Source organism: Pelophylax lessonae, assembly GCF_965119305.1.
Source record: "Pelophylax lessonae genome assembly, chromosome: 1".
NCBI classification, from domain to species: domain Eukaryota; kingdom Metazoa; phylum Chordata; class Amphibia; order Anura; family Ranidae; genus Pelophylax; species Pelophylax lessonae.
This window is the reverse complement of record NC_138768.1, coordinates 525,413,711-525,438,724: the sequence shown is the minus strand read 5'-3', so window position 1 is coordinate 525,438,724 and position 25,014 is coordinate 525,413,711. Positions and strand designations below refer to the sequence as shown.

The window sequence follows — 25,014 nt, the reverse complement described above, 5'->3', positions numbered from 1 at the left end:
CCTACACTTCAAGCCACAGCCAATCACAGTTAGAATCACACCCCTAGGGACACACACAGCCCCTCCCTCTCAAATAAAGTTAACCCCTTCACTACCAGTGTATTTTTACAGTAACAGTGCATATGTATAGCACTGATTACTGCAGTAATGTCACTGGTAACCCCAAAAGTGTCAAAAATGTCAGTCAAGGGTCCGATCTGTCCACCGCAATGTCGCAGTACCGCAAAAAGATCGCAGATCACCGCCATTACGCGTTAAAAAAAAACAACAAAAATGACAAAAATCTTTCCCCTTGTTAGTAAACGCGATAAATTTTGCTCAAACCAATCAAAATACGCTTTTTGTGATATTTTTTTGCCAAACATATGTAGCATAAAACAAATTGGCCGAAAATGTTAAAAAATCTTGATTTTTACATTTTTTTGGGGGGGAATTTCATATAAAAAAATGTGAAAAATATTGTTATTTTTGCAAAATTGACGCTCTTTTTTTGTTTATAGCGCATGATCAAAAAATCGCACAGGTGATCAAATACCACCAAAAGAAAGCTCTGCTTGTGGGAAAAATTGTCCGTTAAAGTCACGCAGTGCCGAATCGCAAAATACCCCCTGGTCAGGAAGGGGGTAAAATCTTCCGGGGCTTAAGTGGCTAGGGGACCCAAAAGGACACAAACCTAGCAGCATTCCAACTCAAGCCCCCAAGGGATTCCACACACGAGTTGGTACTAGATATTATTCCGGGTACATGATTGTTAAGAATATAGCTTTGATTTTGCCATGGTACAACCTTGCGTGTTGAGAAACTTGGTTTCTGGATGTTTTTGTATTTGTGTTTTATGTTGCCAAACAAACTTACTTTTTAACTCCTTTTAATGCCCTGTCATCCAATCCTCGTCAGCACTTCTCTACCATTAACTCTCTGCTTTTTTCCCCTACCCCCTCTACCCACTAACTCAGTCACTGCCCAAGAGATTACCTAAGGCTCCTTTCACACAAGCGATCCTATCAGATTCGCCTGTCAGTTTTCTAGGCGGATCTGATCGGATCCTCCATGTATCCCTATGGGGCAGCAGATGTCAGCGGAGACATGTCCGCTGACACCTGCTGCCATCCGCATCCGATCCTGTCCGTGAAATCCGGACGGGTGGAAACCCTATTTTCCATCCATCCAGGGGATGGGATTGGATGAGAGCGGACAGGCGGTCCGCTCTCATCCGATTCCCCCATAGAAAGTAGCGGGGCTCTGACACCTCCCTCTCCGCACACAGTGCGGAGACGGAGCTGTCATCCGCCTGCTCAGCGGGGGTTTGACGGATCGATCCCCACTGAGCAGAGAACGGTCCGCACCGCACAGCGAACCGTGTGAAAGGACCCTAACACTTCAAAAACAAGATTTGTGCAATTTGTGAGGACACCTCCTATACAGATATCTTCCCCATTTACCATACTTTGTCTAACAGCACAGTAAACCCCTTTCCACTTTTGAACTGGCTACTACAGAAGAGGTTAGCAAACTTTTCTTAGATGCACACCTAACCAATTGTCCCCTGGATCCTGCTCCCACGCAACTACTATGGTTACCCTCTTCTTCAATCCTATGCTCTCTCAGTCACATCTTCAATCTCTCCCTCTATACTGGCACCTTCCCATCCACTTTAAAGCATTCACATATCATTCCAATACTTACAGCAAAAAGCCCTCACTGTAACCCACCACCCTAAACAACTTAGGACCCATCTCATTGCTCCCATTCACCTCTGAAGCGCTTAGTCTACAATTGTCTTTGCTACTACCTCACTGGAAAGTCCCCATACAGTCTGGCTTTCGCTCACTGCACTCCACATAAATTGTCCTACTAAAAACCACTAAGGATTTGCTAACTGCTAAAACCAATGGCCACTACTCCATACTCTTACTACTAGACCTCTCTGCAGCCTTTGGCCACCCACTCCTTCTCAATAAACTCCAATGTCTTGGTCTCCAATGTTCTGCTCTATTCTGGTTCTCCTAACTATCACAGCGCTCCTTCAGTGTTCTCCATAATTCTGTCTCCTCCTCTCCATTTCCTCTTTCTGTAGGGGTCCCCCAAAGCTCTTTTATTGAACCACTTCTCTTCTCTATCTACACTTCCTCCCTTGGTCACTTGATAATCCCCCACAGTTTCCAATAAAACCTCTGTGCTGATGACACCCTAATCTATCTCTCTACTCCGTCCTCACCTCACCCCTTCAGTCTCCTCTCGCATTACTAACTTACTAACTGACATTTCAACATGGATGTCGCGCCACTTTCTTAAATTATATCTCTCTAAAACCGAACTGATAATCTTCCTCCCCATCCGTGGCCCCTCCATTACTTTCCCATCAAGATCAATAATGCCAATTTAAGTCCCTCCCCACACGCCAGGGTACTGGGTGTAATTCTAGACTCTGAACTGTCCTTTCAGCCCCAAATCCAATCACTTTCAAAAGCTTGTAGACTCTAACATCTCTAAAATTTGCCCCTTTTTAACTAATGAAACCACCAATCTACTCATTCACTCCCTTGTTATTTCCTTGACCATTGCAAATCCCTTCTCATAGGCCTGCCCCTCTCCTCTTCAGTCTATCATGAATGCTGCTGTCAGACTCATTCACTTTACCAACCACTCAGTGTCCGCCACCCCTCTCTGCCAATCCCTCTAATGGCTTCCAATTGCCAAGCAAATCGAATTTAAAATACTAATAACAAAATACAAAGCCATTAAAAGCTCTGTCCCATACTACATCAAAAATCTTATCTCCAAATATCACCTAAATCATCCTCTCCACTCCTCTCAAGACCTCCAGCTCTCAAGCTCCCTTGCCTCCTCCTCCCATGCTCGTTTCTAGGACTTCTCCAGAGCCTCTCTCATCCTATAGAACTCTCTACCTCAATCTGTCCAGCTATCTCTTGCTCTGGCTGACTTTAGGCGATCCCTGAAAACTAATCTCTTCATGGAAGCCTTTTGTGCCTCCAACTAACTGAACTTTTATCACTTTCACCAACTCATCCTTCCCTGTTATAGTTTTTTGTACCACTTGCCCCACCCTCTTACGAACAGGGTCTCCCTTTATATTGTAAAGTGCTGTGCAAACTGTTGGCGCTATATTAATCCTGTATAATAATAATAACAGATGAGTAGCATCATAGGGTCATAGCCATAATATCCACAACATTCCTAATCCTGTCTGAATATTTCTCCAGCCAGGGCTGCACTAAATACCATATCACACATCACATATAAATGCCATTAGCCCAAACCCTATTATCTAAATGTGTGTGGTTGCTTCTCAATACTTGATACATCATCACACTATAATTAAATGAACACTTCAGTTACAAGACATTAGATCACTGTAAAGCCCCGTACACACGTACCAATCGTCGGCCGAACGATCGGCCGTCTTTTGTCCAGGGCTGTCGTGTCTGTTGAAAACTGCAAAAGACTGCACACAAATTTTGTCGGCCAACAACGGCCAACTGCAGAAGTGATGTCATGTGATGGGTAACTTTCCTTGTCTTTTTTCTTTTCTGAGCATGGCCAGTCTTGCAAATCTGCTGCCTGTCGGCCGAAATCTGTACTGACTGGCGAACAATCGGCCGTTCTGGTGTCGGCATACAAAAATTTTAATGCCTGCAGGACAGATTCTGTTCGGGCGAAAATGCGCTGTCGGCTGTCGGAAGCATCATACTAACAAGCCTACAATCGGCCGATCGGTCGGCGGCCGAATATTTGCGGCCGACAATCGCAACGTGTGTACGGGGCTTAAGACTTCTCAAAGATGTTAATACAATGAGGGAGTATTCCAACCATAGGACACCAGGGGGTCTATCTATAAAAATAAAAACAAGTGCAGTATAATTATGACAAATATTTGCATAGCTGCAACAAAGTTTATTTTTTCTAATATGATAGGAAAAATACCACATTATGGCCTCTGGATGGTGCTGTTGGTCATAGGAAAAAATCATAGTAGAAAAAATACAGCAATTTTTTTTGCTGCTGTGCGAATGTTTGTCACATATACCCCTGTATATTACTTTTAGGATCATCAGGTGAAAATCAAGGAAAAACCTGACATCAAAGAACTGGCAAGCTGCAATTTATTACCTTTTTGTTCCTGGGTTTAGATACGCTTTAGGCTTCTAATATCTACTGACAACTGAACAGTATTATTTAAAAACATATAAATCCCAACCCTATGGTGTATCATTTTTGATTACTTTAAAAATAAACTAGTGTTCCAATTTGTTTCCTTTCTGTAATGAAATTGTGCATATTTTTTGAATATTAGAAAGACTCCAGTAAGCTTGTAATAGAGTGCTGGTGCCTGAGGGTCAATCCTGTCTGCCACTTAAAATGCGTTTTTTATGTGTACATTCCCATACCAATACCATCTGTTATTTAAAATACTTTTTACATAACATTATCAACGCTTAACTTGTTTTACTCCAAAGCAAAGTGATAAGTGAAGTGACCACAGGTTATATAAGCTTTAATTTTTTGTGCCAGACTCATTGCTCATGTCTCCACAAATGGGCTTACATTTTGAGACAATAATGCCTTTATATTTACAATGCTACGTTCCATTGCTAGACTGTTCACAATTGAAACGCACAATAATGTGTACTATATTGTAATACTTTGAGACATAGTAATTACAGCTAGCATTTTATCTTTTCCTTTATTGTCATTGCACTGTATTTATTGGATCAGCTTTGATATGCTCCAAATGCTTATATTTTTAAAGCTTAGTTTTGCAAGTTGTTTTCTTTTTTTTTTTTTGGCAATAAGAAATTCAAAGAGCTTGACTATTAAATGATTAAAGTTAAAAAACAGAAAATCTATAGCCTTTAGCTAAGAGTACTATATGCCAGTGTTTTTCAACCTTTTTTCAACCAAGGCACCCTTTACAATCTGGCAGAATCTCGAGGCACACCTACATTTTTGGTGTATTTTTTGAAAGCACCCCAAAAATAAGGGACATAATAGAAGTCTATAAGAAACCGCAGGTAACGAACATGAAAATGTAGAAGATCCTCCTTCCCGGTTTTTCTCCTCTTGCACCAGCCAGCGTTTCCCGGCTCTAACGTCCAGCAAGCCCTTGCTTGTGCGCCCGATCCGCCCATAGCAACTGATGATGTCATTGGTTGGCAGAAAGCGGGTTGGGAGGCCCGCACAGCTTCTCGAGTGCCTGTCGAAGTGGGATTTGAGTATTAGACAGCGGACTGGCACCAGACCGACACCGCTGTAACAATTGATCAGCCAGCAGACCAGCAAGCAATCATTAAAGAGCAGATTACTTATTAATGCATAGGTTGGGGGTCATTTTGTCGTGGCACACCTGGGGACCCGTCACGGCACACCAGTGTGCCACGGCACACTGGTTGAGAAACCGTGCTATATGCTATTGCTAAGCATCCTTTTAATCCCTTAGAAAAAGCCTGTAACAAAGACTGATCTTTTCTGTTGAGCTATACAAGAGATGACATATAAATAAAATAATCTTCAAGCCGACCTGCAGCCAAAAACAACAAAAACAACAAGATATAAATGAGTAGTCCATTAAGACATAAAACTGCGGCAATATTTAGCTTTAATTCAGAATGTCACAACACCCCCATGCTCATTTTCTGCTACTGAATGATCTTCGCTTAAAGGATAATTTCACTTTTCACAAAAAAATAATTGCAAACTTTTTTGCAGGTAAGAAATATACATTTATTTATTTTTTGTTAGGACCATAGGTGTGTGCAGCCTATTGCTCAAACACACATGCCTTTCTCTGCAGCCTCAGTTGCACTGGACAGTGAATAAATGGGAAGAGCTCTGTGCTGAGCGGCTTCCTGTTCATTCACAAACTGAAGCATAGTAAACTGTGTTTATTATGCTTCGGTTATTAATGAACACAGTGAGTGAGTGTGTGTTCACGGTGGTCATTTAGAAAAGGAATGAGCCAGTAAATGACATATGTTCTAGTCACTTCCCTATTCGCCCCTGTAACAGCCAGGGGAGTGGAGAGAAGGGAAGTCAACATCATTGAGGTGAGAGTCACAACACGGGGGAAGCCTGGCCAGGAGGAGGAATCGGCACTGCGCGCAGTGATTAGGGCGTGCCCAGGCACACCCCTTGCGCACACCTATGGTAAGAACCCTTTAAAGCATTGCACACATGATCAGCAGATCGTGGGTGTAATTTCACGGTCCTGCAAACTGTCATTGTAGCTGTCTGGCCACACTTCTGATATGGGCTGGCAGTTACACTGAGGAAGACTCAATGAACTACTAGAGTGCTTAACAGTGCCCTAGTAGTTCACTGAGAAGTACAAGCCGACAGCCAGAAAAGGCTGTCGGGACTTGCAATTTTCCCATTCACAGAACAAGGATGACACAGCTGGGCAGAGTCCCGCACAGCCACGTTTCCTTTAGTTTGTGACAGCGGGTGGGGGGAGAAGATCCCCTGGTCGCTCTAGCAACGAGGATGGGGGGGGCGGGTGTGAAGGCTGGTACATCTGTAACATGTTACATGTTGCACTCTGAATATGGGTGTAACATGTAACATACAAAAGGTGAACTTAACCTTTCATGGTCAGCATCATTTGAATCACTTCCTCCAAGCCCAGTTGATCCCGGACCTGCTTTAGCCTGGGACTGCCCAGTGAAGGAGAAGCAGCACAGTGATGAGCTTACCTCTATGTCATTGTGCTTTCTCTTCCTATCAGCATGCCTCTACAAGCACCATAAACTTGCTTGTGCTGCATCTTTGTCACAAACTCCAGCTGTACAGGGTCTGCAAGAGAATGTGAATGCTTACACTGCTTGAATTAAAAATATTATATTTAAAGTGAGTTCTTTTATTCCATCTTTTTTTAATCTTAATAAGAATTCTACACTTACATGGCTTCTTTATGGAAATGATCCAAGTTTTATTCCTAGTGAAATCACATGGCTCCCCTCCAGATTTTCACAGCAGCAGCAGCAAGTCAGCAGAGAACTCACCTTGGTTTATTTACTCATAGGAACTCCCTGTCAGTCTCTCGGCTAGATGCAGCATTCTACTGTGACTGACAAAGGCAGAATTTTGTTTAATCCTCATGCTGCTAGAATTTGTAAATAGATAGGGAAATATATAATATTTAAACATTTTTTTGTTTACATTTATTCAGTTACTTCCTGGTTTATTGCCTAGGCAAATGATGCCATACCTCCCAGGGTTCTTCAGGATGTTCAACAGTTGGGTTACTTTTAAGTGTAGCACTGTATGTCACGATCAGGGGTCAGGTTGGAAGACCAGTAGCTATAGCAGTGCAGCTAACACAGGAACCAGCGGGATAGGAACACAGGCAGGTCACCCTGGCAGATGACGCAGGCTCACCTGAGGTGCGGAATCTAAGTACTAACCGGTGTTCACCAGCGCTCCTGATGGTGGAGATTGATTTTGCTGCGTGTTAGTATCAGGTCACGGTCCTCAGGACCGCCCCACCGGGAGGTGAGCAAGCCAGGGTCCAGTAGCAGATATAGCAGGTAGGAATCAAGCAGAAGTGTAGTCAAGGAGTAGCCAAAGGTCGGTTTTCTTTTACCTACAGGTAAGCCTATAACAAGGCTTAGCTGTAGGTACAATCAGGGCTTTTTTTCTGCGGGAACGCGGGGGAACGCAGTTCCGGCACCTCCAGCACTAAATGTATGTAATGGCAAGGGGTACTGGGGTGTGCTACAGGATCTATTGATGCTGGCTGCTGGGGATCTATTGTCATTGGAGGGGATCTATTTTTGCCTGAGGGGGAGGTCTGTTGTTGCTGTGGGGAATCTATTGTTGCTGAAGGTGGCTCTTCTGTTGCTGGAAGTCAGTTGTTGCTGGGAGGGATCTGGAGAGTCTATTGATGCTGGCTGCGGGTGGGATCTGTTTTTGCTGCCGGGGGTCTATTGTTGCTGGGTGGGGGAGTATTTTGTTGCAGGTGGTCCATTGTTGCCGGGGAATCCAGTGTTCCTGGCTGCATGGGATCTATTTTACTGCTTTTCTTGTTATCGTTAACAAATGCCATGCAAATTACTTTATATCACAAATGTTACTTGGTTCTATATTCTCTGACAGGGGCAGTACTGGGAGATGGATGGGGTTTGGAACCAAGGAACGATGCTCGAAGGTTGATAGGGGTGGATACAAGGGGATACCCAGAAAGGAGGAGTTCCTGCACCTATTCTCTGAGAAAAAAAGCCCTGGGTACAATTAATATCTCCTAAACCTGCACGGTTTAGGAGATATTTGCCCTGCATGCAGCCTCTGACGCTAGAGGTACATGCGCTCTGAAGGTCCGGCGGACCTTCAGAGTTCCTTGACGGGCACTTGCCGGAAAGTAACTCCCGCGCGCATGCCCAGGAGTGACGTCATCGCGGCTCCGGCCACTCACAGCACCAGAGCCGACGAACCCGAAAGAGACACAGAGGGAGCATGTCAGCTCCCACAGCAGTGTCCGGGGGTCCGTGTCGGGGCTTAGTTTTAAGGTAAGTATTTCATAATGAGCTAGTATGCAATGCATACTATCTCATTATGCCTTTGTCTTGCAGGGTTTGTTTTTTTTTTTTAGGCAGTATACAACCGCTTTAAGCAGAAGTGTAGAAGAGGAACAAGCCAAATGTCGATAATGAATGGTAGCGAAGATACGGCGGCAGCAGGAGAGACAAGCGAGATATTGGCTGGTGAAGGCACAATTTTCTGGCATAACAGGAAGTGCAGAGACATGGCTTAAATCAGTTAATGGGAGGAGCAAAAGGTTCAAGGTAATTACGATTGACAGCTGGATCATTCAAGGATTTTTCCAGGGAGCTGTCCAGCATTCCAGGTTTCTCGGTAAGCAGAGTCATTGCCAGACACAGTTGAAGTCCCAGGTTCAAGTCTGGGTCCTGACACGTAGGACTTGCTTTGTGATGACTTCTTGGGTCTTACTCAGATTACCTGCAGACAGTATCCAGGGGATTTTTCACATATCCCTTTATACTCCCATTTGCTCGTTACTCAATAAACAGTTCAGGGTGTTTGGTTTTTTTATATTTAATGTGGAACTTGGATAGGAGAAGGGAATAGTGGGATACTCCAACTGAACTATTCACAGTAGATAAGGACAACTCTCACTTGGCCTTGCCAGGTTATTTGTGGAAGCAGACACACTGCTTTACCATACTGCCACTTGTATGGATGATTTAAGTCATCTTGCTCTCTTTAGCAACAGACTTGATGTAACTACTTTATCTTCAGGACACTCTCTAGTATCCCCTTGACTGACACCCGTCCACTGACTTTTCCACTGAAGGGATGGCCCTCACATGACAGGCCCCATGACACAGATCTGTACTCACAGTAGGCAGAATCAGATCCTATCCAGTGTCTCCCTTCTAGTCAGCTCTGCAGGACCTCCGGGTTCAGCTCCTCTCTGACATTCAGGCTCTCAGCTCAACTACCCAAGGCCACATGGCAGCTTCTACAGAGGAGGGGCAACCATCCCCTCCCTCCGGGACCCCGCTCTCCAGCCGAAGACCCTGAGCACATGTGCCGTTTGCATTTATACAGTCACCCAGCATGCACCAATGCACTTTGCTCTGCCAATCACCAGGGCTGTAACAATGCCTGTGCCTTCACTTGTCAGGTTTCCTACCAATATCCAATATTCCTCCCTATTGGACCAGTTTGAAAAATTTCAGACAAGCTGAGCTGCACCTGAGAACCATAAACAGAATGTACCAATGGATCCTGCTCTCTGGTAGGCAGAGAGCAATATAAATTTACCTGGCAATCTCACTGGTAAGCAGAAAGACCTAAAAACTATACTCTCTCTACACCTACCTAGGAGTTTGCTACATAGGTAACCCAGGAGTCTTCAGAAAAGGAGGAGAGGAGGAGGGGTTTTCTCAGCTAAGTGCACTCTCCTGCCTGCATGCTTAAGCTAAGGGCGAATGGACTTTGTGGCGCCGCATCAATTTAAAAAAAGTAGTTCCTGCAATACTTATTATGACTTCTGGGGCAATTTCAATAGACATCTGTGCATGAACAAATGTCATTCAAATCACCCGCAAACTCGCACTGAAATTCAGGTTCAGCTGATTTCAAACCCATATTCAGTGTTAAGGTACCCTTCCCCTGCCTTCTGAAATAAGAGCGCATCTTCGCTGCATCTGAGCCCCACAAAATAAACCTATTTAATTCATTTTTAATTGTCAAAGCAAACTCCATCCGTGTCATGTGATTGCCATTGCCAGCAATAGCCTGCAATTTGGCATGCAATTGGACATGTCAAATTGCATGTGAAATTGATCCAATGTGAACGGGGGTGAAAGAAGAGTTGTAAAGAACTGGAGCACCTGAAGAAAGACACCCTTGTTTTCTACCTGATTGCAACACTGCTGCCTTGTTGATGCAGTCAGTTGATGAACCTGCTGTACCATGTAATTGTATGAGAAAGTATCCTGTTCTCTTTGTATTGCTTCCTTTGTGGTAAAGCCCTTGAGTTCCTGCCAGTCTCTTTGCTTAACTTTTAAAAACTGACGACACTAAGTAGGAGAGCACGCCATGGTCAGTTCTCTAGCTGTGCTGGGAAATCAGCCTGCTCTCCTCCAATGAGAAGACTTGTCTTGACATGCCCCTGCAGCACAGCCTTTAACTGGGAAGCTCAGTGTGCTGCTGCCTTTCCTCCCCCAGCTCTTATGCAGCTGAGGATAGAGGGAATGTGATAAAAAAAGGTATTTATAATGTATTTTTATATCTATACAAAATGTTTTGCCTTTCATTTCTATTTTAAACTGAATGGGTTATTATAACAAGGTGACAGTTACAATCACTTTAAGCTGGCCATATGCTAAACAATCTGATTGTACCATCTTTGTAAAATCTGCTTTTGATTTACCCAAACTATGTAATGGGAGGACAAACCTAAACAATAGTTTCACTGATGTCAGTGCTGCCCAGGATTCATGCACGGGGGCCAGTGATGCAACTATACACTTGTTATAGGAACGGGCTGCAGTAACTGGTCGCCATTATCGGTTGCTTCTTTTTTCTTCTGCCTGAGGTTCAGCTTTAATGATGTACTAATGATTACAGAACTACATCATGAATTTGTGTCTTTTATATCTGCCCAGAAACTGGCCCAGAAAATCTGTATTTATTACAAATACCCAATCAGAACAGAAATTTTCTAAGGGCATGGCCAGATTTTTAAAGTGAGTAAGGTTTGTTGTGCCTGTACAAAAATAGTTCCCTTAGGAAATATGTTTCCTAACATGAATTGCAGAGAAAACAATGCTACAGTTGTACCTTATATTATGGACTGTCACAGTTAGTAGTGCTAGAATTAATAAAGCATTATAATATTTTTTGCATGGAGGTTAGAGTGACAGTGCATTGGCATTAATGCCAATGACACGGTAACAGATCTTTTTTAAACTATATAAGTAAAACCACTTTTTGGAATGCTAATGCTGCATAACAGAAGTTCTTGGCACTATTAACCTTTTGGTAAAGTTTGTGGAGTTGATTTTTTTTTTTCCTAACAACTTTAAAACTTAGTGATACTAAAGTCTTTTTTGTTTAAAAATAACAAACATGTTATACTTACCTGCTCTGTGCAGTGATTTTGCATAGAGCAGTCCAGTCCTCCACTTCTCTGGCCCCTCCCTCTTCTCGAGTGCCCCCACAGTAAGCACTTTGCTATTGGGGCACCCAAGCTGAGCCACAGCACCCAAGCTGAGCCACAGCTCTGTGTGTCCATTCAGACATAGAGCCATGGTTCGGCACTGCCCCTGCTCTCTCCTCATTGGCTAACTGACTTTGACTGACAGCAGCGAGAACTATCTCTCTACTGTGTCTCAGCCAACCAAGATGTACCTGATGGCCGAGGCACTCATGCACATCGCTGGATCGAGATGGGGCTAAGTATTAGGGGGGCTGAGGGGGGCTGCTGCACACTGAAGGTTTTTTTTTTATTCTAAAGGGATTGTAAAGGCAAAAGGCTTTTTGTTATCTTAATACATTAAGATAAAAAAAAGCCTTTTGTGTGCAGCAGCCCCCTTCAACCCCCCTAATACTTACCTGAGCCCATCTCAATCCAGTGATGTTCCCGGAATGTCTAAGCTGCCTGGGACTCCCCTCCTCATTGACTGAGAGAGCAGCACGGTGTGATTGGCTCCCACTGCTCTCAATCAAAAGCATTCAGCCAATCAGGAGAGAGAGGGGCGGGCCAGGTCGCGGCTCCTTGTCTGAATGGACACAGGGAGCTGTGTCTCGGCTCGGGTGCCCCCATAGCAATCTGCTTGCTGTGGAGGCACTCAAGAGGAAGGAGAGGCCAGGAGCTCCGAAGAGGAACCCCGAGAAGAGGAGAATCCAGGCTGCTCTGTGCAAAACCAACTGCATAGAGCAGGTAAGTATAACATGTTTGGTATTTAAAAAAAATAGACTTTACAATCACTTTAATGCATTGAATGCATTAAGAAAATAAAACCTTCTGCCTTTAGAATCACTTTAACTCTAACTCTCTAGTGAACTTTATTGTGGGGTGGCTGCAGCAACCTTTCTTATAATGCTCTTCTTCAGGGCCTGGTGTCTTTTTTCTTGGCCATTGGGAAGACTTCTATGATATGAAGTCCCATACCATAGCATACACCAACATTTTGAAGATGTGTCATTCCTCATTATCAAGATGGCGGACAGAACAAGACGGATGGTCCCAACACAGAATTATATTATAAACATAAATTCAACTGACCTCAGGTGAAAGTCATCTGACTACCTATTTGAAAATGCAGGGCAGCACAAAAACATGTATAACCCAGAATAATAAAGACATTTACCTAATGTTTGGATAATATTACTTCATTTGTAAAAGATGGGTCAGAGTTTAGGGGGATTGGAATCTCTTGGGGATCTTTCGTAATCCATAAGAAATACTGGATGCTCCATCAGGATATACTTGGCGATGTTGGTGAGCCAACCAATAGTCTATGTCCCATTGAGTCTCTATGAAAGGGGAAATTTCCTGCAGGAATTAATTCACTTTCAACTTGAATTCTGTGTTACCAGTTCATGTGATGGCTTCTTTATGGCTCAGAAGTATTCACAGTATGGTATGATGTATCTTGAGCATCACAAAACTGACAGGGATTCTAATTTTTTTCCCTACTCTATTCAAACGTATAATACAAAAGTTTTTTCACTTCATACACATTAACAATTTGCCCTCCCCAAACCTTACCATTTATCATCCCAGCTAAAACATTAACCATAACTTTAACCTTAACATTTTAACTGAACCCATAACACTAACATAATCCCTAAACCTAATCTTACTACTAAACTAAGTTACATTGTGCTACTACTTCCACATTCCCTGAACAGAGGTGCGCTGGCAGTCCTACCATCATGTCAGCACACATGTTCTGTTTAGGCAGCCTGAAGAAAGTAGCAAAATGTAACAGCTCTAGAAACTAAACATAGAACTACCCTGCACTACAGCACAGTGTATAGCACCTCCTACCCACCTACACTCAGTCAAAGTGCCTCTCACCCACCTCACACACCATTGCCGCCGTATCTATGAGCCACTTCACGCCCATTAGTTGCCCAAACCCCAACTCACCCCTATATTTGTTTACAGCACCTCTCACCTTTCCCCCAGCCAGATGCCCCCCCCCCCAACAATGTCCTAATACCCCTCTTCTGGTCACCCTGTGCCAACCTTACCCCCTGTGATAGCAGTACTGTTCCACCCACCTGCCCCCAAAGCCACAACTCATACACCTAATCCATCCCTGGTCACAACTACTTCACCCCCTTCCACCTACCTCCAAGGATAAGTGCACCTACCCACCTTACCCTCTATGATCACAGTACCTCCCTTCACCTTACCTTTCCTAGTCAAAGCACCATGCACCCACTCCCTCCTTTCACTGTCCCTCTGCCATCCACTTCACCCCCCTCCCCCGGTCACAATGCTTTACACCCCTTTAATTGCACCTTCCTGTCACTCATCTCACTTCTCAGGTATCTCCACCTTCCACAGCATTAAATTTCAACCCACCTCAGCACGTCCCCACCACCCATTGATAGTACAACCCTCACATCTCATCCATTTGCTTACACTGCATCTGTTCCCAGACACAATGTCTCATTTCCAGCTCACAGTCCCCACTCCTCTGTCTTAACCACCACATCTGCTTCATTATCTAACTAACAAACAGACTTTTTGCTCCACCATTATCCACTGTATTTCTACTTCCGGAATGGTCACACTTTTGCTAGAATAATAATACACAAATGAGAGGTCTAGTAGAAATAAATGTACATCTTAAAGTAGCCGCTGTGGATTCACTTTTGCAGTTCACAGCATGAATATCCACTATAACTTATAGATTTTCTCTCTATTGGCTTTTACTGGGTTATTTGGAATAGTAAAGAAAACAGTTTGAAGGGAACACAATCCTAGAAAGATGTTCAGACAATATGAATGGAAACATAATTTTTCTAAGTCCACTGCTATTTTATGCTTTATATTTATTTATTTTTACTGGGGGCAGTAAATAGCATAAGGAAATAGAACTGTATTGCCTCTAACAGCACTTTGGGTTCTGGAATGTATTATAGATTTGTTTGGACATTAGATTCTTTAATGCAGTAGGTTGTTGCACCACACACACAGGACAAGAAACAAAAAAAAAAAACAGGATTTTTCTAAATCTAAACCAAATCTGATCCTCATTCATTGACAGACCCTCACAGCCTACAATGACACTGCTTAAAAACTGTCCGTGTGTATGAAGTAGTGTGAAAATAGCACTGTATTTTCTGAGTGCAGTTATACCACAAAGTAAATGTTTGACAAACTGAAAATGACCAAAATGACAGTCTTTAATTGTGATGAAAATGATGACGATAACATTAAGGGTTATGTTGACATGCTTATGAAATTTAAAATGGAAATTTCCTTAAAGACCTAAGAACATCTATGTTCTCCATTGGATTCATCTCTGAATGTGAACTGTGATTTTTCCAAAGAATGGCAGTTATTAAAATTAAATAAAATAAAACATAAAACCTTACCCATGATTCAAAAATGATATCACAAATTCATTGCGCTGGGGCCGTTAAAACTTTTCAATTGTCCCATTTCTTCAACTCCTTCCTGAGAGATTTGTGAGAGATTTAACGTCATACTACTGTATATCCTGGGCATGTCAGTTGACGATGTCAGCAACACTGTAGTCTAACATCACATACTTTGGTTATACACATTTTTAACTTTGGCATTTAGCATGACTTAAATACAGCAGCAGGCGTATTATGGCATGATTCAAGCCTTGGTCCAGCCACATGATCACCCTCTTTAGGCAGCATTCCCGAGAGGATTTAGCAGCCAACAACATCCTTCCCCTAGGCAAGAGGCCCAGGGAAGAACTAACTACTTAAGGTCACTTCATGAATATTTATACCCTCTCCCAACCTGCACCACTGGCAATAAACCTCCTAGTTGTTCAGGGATAGATAAATGTTCATAGCTCTGATTATTTCAGCCTCTCACACTATCGCCAGAGGCACCATTGACACCTCCTGGTAGCAGACAAATACAAACAGTAATCAGAGTCTAGATAAAAGAAAGCTGAACTATCAATTCAGCTAAGATGATTGCAACTTAGCACCACTAAATTTAAATAGACACACCTGCTTGGGGCAGGGTGGCTACAAAAGTTAAAAACCCCTGTCTGGGATTTTAATTCGCTCTGTAACCCTGTCTGGGAGAACTCAGTATCTCCAATGGATAGTAACCCAATTTCTACTCCATTAAAGAACTGTTTTTATTGCTGAATGCTTCATCGTTTAAGTGAATCCTTCTAGTACTGTCATGGCGTAGGGAAGTACGATGAAATCTCCCTAGTGAAGATAAAGACAACCAAAAATCTCTACAATGGATCTCTTTCATACATTCCAAAAAAAAAAAAAAAACAGTTTCACTTATCAAGGTCTATTTTAGTATACAGTTCCAGGGCAAAATCTAAGTTTTATTATGTGCATAATTGGTCTTTAAATGATAACTAAACACATGATTGGGTATTCTTTGCAAAGTGAAACTTCACCACATCCACTAAGCTCTGTGGAACAATTCCATTGCAAAGCACAACTTCACTTGCAAAGTGAACAGCCTATTCGCCTTTAGTAAATAAACCCCACTGTCTTTAGTGCTTTCCAAGTCATTGACCTGGAACACACCCGAAGATCAAGAAAGTTAGGAAAAAAACAGAAAATTACCATGCAACATGCAACTTTTCTTGCAAAGTGCAATATGTACTCACTACATGAACAGTCTATTTGCCTTTAATAAATCAACCCCATAGAACTGAAGAAAGAGGGTCAACATGAAAGCATTTATGTTTTTTTTTTTTTAACCACTTACCGCCCGCCCGCCGTCATATGACGGCGGGACGGTGCGGCTATTATCCTGGGCGGACGTCATATGACGTGACCCAGTAAATGCACGGCAGGCGCGCGATCGCGGGCGCGCCGCCGTGCACTGCCGGTGTCGGCGTGTCCCCGGGACACAGCCGGTCACCGGCAGGGGGGAAAACAGCCAATAGGCATGGCTGTTTCCCACGTGATCGGCTGTGTTCCAATGACACAGCCGATCACAATGGAGGCGGCCGGGAGATGACCGCGCATGCGCGATCGGGAGCGCGCAGCGCGGTCATGTCGGTGGCACTGTGTTCCGTAGGAACACAGCTGTCACCGGCAGTAGTAAACAGTCACTGACAGTGACTGTTTACTAAGTGATCGGCTGTGAATCCATTCACAGCCGATCACAAAATGTAAACAAAGAGCAGTAACTCACTGTTACTAGCTCTTCTCCCCTCATACAGTTTCCAGTATGAGGGGAGCAGAGCTAGAAATAGTGAGTTACTGATCTGTACACCTGTCAAAAGTAAAAATCACACAAATAAAGGTCCCCACACAGTCTTCAGCCCCCCCCCAATGTCACCTGTCACCCAACAGTCACCTCATCAGTGCCCAGAAATTGACACCCATAACGTACACATGTGAGCGCAGCGATCGCGGGCAGAATCACCGCGATTCTGCCCGCGATCCGGAAATCATTGCAAGTTGCGGGGACGCCTGTGCGTTGCCCGTGATTTGCAATAGCACCCCAAACGCTGTGCGATGTTGCCGCCATTTCCGCCTGCCGAATCGCGGTAACATCGCGCAAACATCGCATGACGCCCAAAAAAGGTACAGGAGCTTCTTTGGGGCGTCATGCGTTGTTTGCGTGATGTTACCTCGATTCGGCAGGCGGAAATCGCAGCAACATCGCACAGCATTTGGGGTGCTATTGCAAATCACGGGCATCGCACAGGCGTTCCGCAATTTGCAATGATTTCTGGATCACGGGCGGAATCGCAGTGATTCTGCCCATGATCGCTACGCTCACATGTGAACGTAGCCTAAAGTTCACCGGTCACCAGAGACTGCCATCAGTACCGCCGTGCACCATCGCCCATCACCTGTCACCCATCAGTCACCATCGCCCGTCACCTGTCACCCCATCAATCACCGTCACCTGTCACCCCATCAGTCATCGTCACCTGTCACCCCATCAGTCATCGTCATCTGTCACCATATCAATCATCGTCACTTGACACCCCATCAGTGATCGTCACTTGTCACCCCATCAATCATCGTCACATGTCACCCCGTCAGTGATTGTCATCTGTCACCCCATCAATCATCGTCACTTGTCACCTCATCAATCATCGTCACCTGTCACCTCATCAATCATCATCACCTGCCACCCCATCAGTCATCGTCACCTGTCACCCCATCAGTCATTGTCACCTGTCACCCCATCAGTCATCGTCACCTGTCACCCCATCAGTCATCGTCACCTGTTTGCCATATACATGCAATCACTTACTGACCGCCTAACGACTATATGCGTTGGCCATTAAAAGCTAAATACTGGGGTTATGGCAGCAGATAGCCCCCATAACCCCGGTATTTTTTGAAACGGCAGGCGGTCGGCTTTCAGATAAGGGTGGTCCCAGTGGCAGATTCACCGCGGAATTACCCTTACGGTGCAGGGGAAGAGGTGCCCCCCCTCCTGCCGCGTCCCAGACGTTTTCCCAGCTTACCGGACCCGCCGGCAGCGGGGAAAACTATCCGGTCCCGGATCCTCAGAGACAGGAAGTCGAGTGAGGGCAAGATGGCCCTCACTCAACTCTATGGTCTTGGAGGACCGGAGCTACGTCAAAAGACGTTGCCTAGCAACAGGTTTAAAAGGCCGCTTTTTTTTTTCTTTTTTTTTTTTCCTCTTTCAACAATTTTTTTTTTCTTTTTTAGTGTAGTTGTGAGGTGTGAGGTCTTTTTGACCCCAGATCTCACAATAAAGAGGACCTGTCATGCCTATTTCTATTACAAGGGATGTTTACATTCCTTGTAATAGGAATAAAAATGATCAAAACATTTTTTTTTAAACTGTGTAAAAAATAAATAAATAAATAAAATAAATAGGAAAAAAAAAAAATTAAAGCGCCCTGTCCCCGTTAGCTCGTGCGCAGAAGCAAACACATACGCAAGTCCCGCCCACATATGTAAACGGTGTTCAAACCATACATGTGAGGTATCGCCACGATCGTTAGAGCAAGAGCAATAATTTGAGCCCTAGACCTCCTCTGTAACTCTAAGCTAGTAACCTGCAGAAATTTTTAAAATGTTGCCTATGGGGATTTTTAAGTACCAATGTTTGGCGCCATTCTGTGAGCATGCGCAATTTTGAAGTATGACATGTTGGGTATCTAATTACTGGACGTAACATTATCTTTCACATTATGGAAAAAAATTGTGCTAAATTTACTGTTTTCTTATTTTTTAGTTCAAAAAAGTGAATTTTTTTCAAAAAAATCGCATTTGGAAGACTGCTGCGCAAATATGGTGTGATAAAAAATATTGCAACGATCTCCATTTTATTCTCTAGGGTCTCTGCTAAAAAAAAATATATAGTGTTTGGGGGTTCCAAGTAGTTTTCTAGCAAAAAAAATGATTTTAGCTTGTAAACACCAAGTGTCAAAAATAGGCCCAGTCTTAAAGTGGATAAATGGACAACTTTGTGTAAAGCGCTACTTGGATGTTAGGCCTATGTATGTGGCCAGGCTGTGAAAAAGTGTTACACATGTGGTATCGCCATACTCAGGAGGAATAGCAGAATGTATTTCGGGGTGCAATTTTTGCTATGTACATGCTATGTGTTAGAAATATTGCATAAATGGACAGCTTTGTGTAAAAAAAATGTGTTTTCATTTTCTTTCCACATTTTCCAAAAACTTGTGGAAAAAAATGACATATTCAAAAGACTCATTATGCCTCAAAAATTATAAGTTGGGCTGTTTGCTTTCCAAAATGGGGTCATTTTATGGGGGTTTCCATTGTCCTGGTGCTCCAGGGCCTTCAAAAGTGCAATAGGTTGTCAGGAAATTATATGTGTAATTTGTGCTCCTAGAATGCCGGACGCTGCTACTTGGATGTTAGGCCTCTGTATGTGGCCAGGCTGTGAAAAAGTCTCACACATGTGGTATCGCCATACTCAGGAGGAGTAGTAGAATGTGTTTTGGGGTGTAGTTGCAAGTATACATATGCTGTGTGAGAGAAATAACCTGTTAATACGGCAATTTGTAAAAAAAAAAAAAAAATCTTCATTTTGCAAAGCATTGTGGGAAAAAATTACAACTTCAAAAAACTCACCATGCCCCTTATTAAATACCTTGGAATGTCTACTTTCCAAAAAGGGGACATTTGGGGGGTATTTGTACTGTCCTGACTTTTTAGTGTCTCAAGAAATGAGATAGGCCTTCAGTACATCAGGTGTGATTAAGTGTGATCAATTTTCAATGATTCGCACCATAGCTTGTGGACTCTATAACTTTCACAAAGACCAAATAATATACACTTACTTGGGTTATTTTTACCAAAGATAAGTAGCAGTATAAATTTTGGCCAAAATTTGTGAAGAAAAATGACTAATTTGCAAAATTTTATGACAGAAACAAAGAAAAATGCGTTTTTTCACGATATTTTCAGTCTTTTTTTATTTATAGCACAAAAAATAAAAAACCCAGTATTGATCAAATACCATCAAAATAAAGCTCTATTTGTGTGAAAAAAAGGACACAATTTTTGTATGGGTACAGTGTTGCATGACTGAGTAATTCTCAGTCAAAGTGTGAGAGCGCTGAAAGCTGAAAATCGGTCTGGGCAGGAAGGGGGTGAAAGTGCACTGTAGGCAAGTGGTTAAATGACACGTATCCTTTAGGAACTTCTGTGCTAGAATGTGCACATTGGTGCTTGAAATATAAATACTAAACAGCAATTTTAAAACATTGACTAATTAACCAAATGAATTTTTTTCTCCTAGGATGAAAAGAATCAAGTCTTGATTACAAACGCATGGCTTCAGATAGTAAGTACAGATTTTTATTGTCATTTATGTCTTCAGAACAGAGTTATTACACTAATAAATGACAACATTGCAGCACAAATTTCAGTAAAGATCTTTCCATTTAAGCTCTTTGCATAAAATACCAATTAAATAATGTAATTTATTTTAGTTCCAAACTAAGTTGCTTGTGTAAGAGAAGACATTAGGCTGCACCACTTAAGAACTCTAAACATTTTTCCTTTAGCGCCTGCAAGCTCTAACAGGAGCCAAAGGCGTGAGATGGAACCCATACAGTCTTGTGGTTTGTGGCACTAATTATTAGATAACAGAAAAAGGTTATGTGACATCAGAAGGGGCGGTGCCACCGGGTGAAGTAGCCGGGTGGCCCGCCCCTTGCCTAAAAAAGAACTGTCAAAGCTGAAGATTGGGCAGACGGTGGGTAGTCTCTTAAGTGGTGAAGCGTTTAATTTTTTTCTACCTTTCGGGTCCGGTGGGCGTCGTGATTGACGATGGATTTACATTGAGGGACAATATTTTTTTTTTATTTTTAATTAAGGACTTGTCAAAAACTGTGTTCTGTGGTTTTTACTTTTTTACACTTTTTTGGTGAATGGGTAGGGGTATAATGTATCTGATACCCATTCACATAGGAGGGGGCCAGGATCTGGGGGCCCCCTTGTAAAAGGGGGCTTCCAGATTCCGATAAGCCCCCCCCCACCCTTGACCCCGACAACCACAGCCCAGGGTTGTCGGGAAGAGGCCCTTGACCCCATCAACATGGGGACAAGGTGCTTTGGGGGGAGGGGGGGCAGAGCCCCCCTATTCCGAAGCACCCACCCCCCATGTTGAGGGCATGTGGCCTGGTATTGTTCAGGAGGGGGGGCACTGGCTCATCCCCCCCCCTTTCCTGACCTGCCAGGCTGCATGCTAGGATAAGGGTCTGGTATGGATTTTGGGGGGTGATCCCACACCATTTTTATTTAAAATTTTGGCATGGGGTTCCCCTTAAAATCCACACCAGACCCAAAGGGTCTGGTTTGGACTGGGGGGGCCTATACCGTTTTTTTTTTTTTTTTTTTAATCTGTATTGCCGGGAGCCGACAATACAGTACAGCCACAAGCAAGTTTAAATGACATTTTTTCCTTTGGAAATGTCAGTATTGCTTCAGCAGGCTCCATACATTGCACATAAGTACCACTTTACATGCACAATAAGGGAACCCCCCATTCACAATATTTAAAGGATTTTTTTCATTTTTTTTGTTTCACTTTAAGCATTATTAAAATCATTGCTCCTTTAAAAACAATTGTTTTAAAAGAAAAATGTTTGCATTGATACATATACCCCACGACAGTACCCAGGTCCCCATACACTTTTTATGGCAATAACTTATAAGCCTTTAAAATGAGGACTTTTGATTTTTCATGTTTGTTTCCCATGGAATTTAATAGAGTTCGTATGTACGCTAGAACTTTTTCCCTGTTCGGGATGTTCTGGTGCGAACCGAACAGGGGGGTGTTTGGCCCATCCCTAGTCCCTGTACAGTGTACCTGAAGTGGTTTAAGTTGTATTAAACCAAAACACAAACAATATACTGCAGCTTACCAATTATGTGCTGCTGTGATACCCTTGAAGCCAAAAGCTGCATCCACAAAATATTGAACATCCACCTCTTAAAACTGAAAGAAAGTAATTCCAGTCACTTCCATCCAAAGGTGATAATGTCAGTCTCTCATGTTGACATAAAATATACAAGTTCACAGCCTGCATATGTACACATATTAATGGCTTTACCCAAAAAATAATGTGAATGTGATAAGGAAGTGTCCAAATTTCATAATGTTAATGATGTCTAGACACATAAAAATCACACTCTGAAATAGATGCACTTTTATACTGACCAGTTTCACCAGTCCTTTCCTACTTTGCCAAAGGTGTTACAAATTTGAATCAGAAATTCTCAATTCCTTTACTTCAGCAAACTCATTTAGGAGGTCTCAAAAGTTCAGCTGTCTTGCAAGTTCATGCTCAATGGACAGAAGAGGCAGACTGTTCAGACATTGATCACTCATGATTGAACGGAGATAGTTTTTGATCAAGGCCAAGTTGCTTGAACGCTCTCTCTTCTTCTGCGACTGAGAGTGGAAGGGTAGCAATTCTAAGGGCAATACAGACCTCTCCAAAAATCTCTTCAATCTGCAGCTCATAAATTGGATTTAATAATTCTAAGGGACCCAGCTGATTGACAAATGTTTCTTCGTAGATTTTTTGAAGGTGTTGAAGCTCTCTTAGTAGGGATTCAGTAAAGTCCTCACAGTATGCGGAGAACCACATTTCTGTTGAAGTTTTCAGTTCTTCTTACGAAAGAGTCCTTAAATTCAAGACAGGAGCAAAAAAGCGTGAATACTTCTTCCATTGATTTAAACCTTTGATCCAGGTCTGAAATAATGATATCCATTGCTGGAAAGAACACACTGACTTTGAAAATATTTTTTGGCATCCAAATGATTTTTAACATTTTTTTCAGCCTTCTTTTTACAAAGCTTGTGAGCATTCAGTAGCTCCTTGGGAATCTCCATGGAATCAGCAACAACTTTAGCCTCAGAGAGTAGAGCTGACCACTAACCCTGGAGCACCTTCATTTATTCAGACATAGCCCTGATGTTGGCTGCTAGGGATGGGCCGAACACCCAACTGTTCGGTTCGCAGCAGAAGTCTATGGGAGCAGAACAGGAAAAATCGAAAGTGCCCATTTTGAGGGCTTATATACAAGTAATTGACCATAAAAGTGGTATAGGGGTCTGGGTACTGCCCTGGGGACATGCATCAATAAAAATAAAAAAAATGTAAAAATGGGTACATAGTGCCCCTACCCATTCACTTTTTTGGTGAATGGGTAGGGGCACTATGTACCCGATACCTATTTACATTGTTAATGGGGGCTTCCAGATTCTGATAAGCCCCCCCCCACTGGCAGACCCCGACAACCACAGCCCATGGTTGTCGGGAAGAGGTCCTTGTCTTCATCTACATGGAGACAAGGTACTCTGGGGTGGGGGAGGCAAAGCCCTCCCTGCCCCAGAGCACCCCCTCCCATGTTGAGGGCATGTGGCCTGGTATGGTTCAGGACCTGCCAGGCTGCATGCCCGGGTAAGGGTCTGGTATGGATTTTGGGGGGGCACAAGCCAGATTTTTTTTTCAATTTTGGCGTGGGGCTCCCCTTAAAACCCATACTAGACCCGAAGAGCCTAGTATGGACTGGGGGGATCCTATGTTGTTTTTTCTTTCATTTTTTTAATAGCCGGGAGCCGGCAATTGCAACCACGAGTCATTTTAAATGTGATTTGACTCTTTAAAAAAAGCCATTTTAGCTGTAGCATGTTTAATGCATGCAAAATATGCACCACTTTACAGGTAGACTAGGGAGACCCCCCAGGCACTATATGTAAAGTTTTTTTTTCTTTTAACAGGCACTTTTGTTCAGCTGTCAGTGGGGAAACCTAATGACAGCTGATGACTCGCCAGTTGTTAAGGATGCCACAGCTGCCCCCCCCCCCAGATTTGCCCAATCAGGGCACAGCATGGCAGGGTGTTCATCGGGGCGAACACCCTGTAAACATTCGGCTTTGGCTGCACCTATGTCAAGACTGAAGGATTTTATTCCATTCTTCAAAACTTTGCAGGAGAAATAATCTAGCAGTCCTTCCTCTTCAGAGTGTGCAGCACTTGTCAGTTTTTACTTTCCAGCACCCTTTCCAAAGCTTTCAGAGTATGTGGAAGCTTTTGTGCGATTTGCCTTACTGCTTTAATTCTGGAACTCCATCTGTTGTCACTAGGGCCATGTAAAGAACCACCAACTTCATCTAACAAAGGGCACCATATTTTAGGACTGCTACTGAATAGAATAAACAGCCTATTTACACTCCCATAGAAGGTCATCATATCAGGGGAACCTGAAGCTGCGTGTACATCAACAAGATTTAATTAGTGTGCTGCACATGGACAAAACAAAGCTGCCGGAAACTTCCGTTGGATTCTGGATCTTACACCTTTAGTTTTTCCTGACATGATGGCTCTGTTATTATATCCTTGACATCGATGCCATGTTCACACAATCTTGATAGCAACATTTCAGCAATTTCTTCACCAGTCTTCTTAAAGAAATCAAATCCAGGAACCTTTCTTGAATGCACCATTTTCTTTTCAAGAGATCTCTGTGCACATATCACAGAATATTAACATTCTGTTCCATATGCGATATAACTGGTGTTGCATCACAAATCACTGAGAAATAAATTGATTGTTGCCTTTTAGAAAGTATGACATCCAAAACACATCTTCCACATACATTGATTAATTTGTTTTGTGTGGCTGATGATAAATAATGTGCAGGTAGAAGCTTTCCATTTTCCTGGCTTTGTTTCACTTTTTCTAAATTCTCCCTAAGTACACTATCATATTTTGCAACAAGTTAAACAGTTCCAAGGAAATAACCATCATTAATGTCTCCAATTCTTTGAGAACTTACTCTAAAAGC

At 43.0% G+C, this 25,014-nt stretch overlaps 1 protein-coding gene across 1 annotated transcript in view; it reads left to right on the top strand.

Annotated features, from left to right (window-relative positions):
- LOC309564013 (neuronal acetylcholine receptor subunit alpha-7-like) overlaps positions 1 to 25,014 on the top strand; it is a 324,105-nt gene that overhangs the window by 79,449 nt on the left and 219,642 nt on the right. Inside the window, exon 3 of the mRNA XM_082268638.1 lies at positions 20,453 to 20,497. Within this exon, the coding sequence (XP_082124764.1) occupies positions 20,453 to 20,497 (45 nt within the window). The remainder of the gene's footprint in view (positions 1 to 20,452; positions 20,498 to 25,014) is intronic.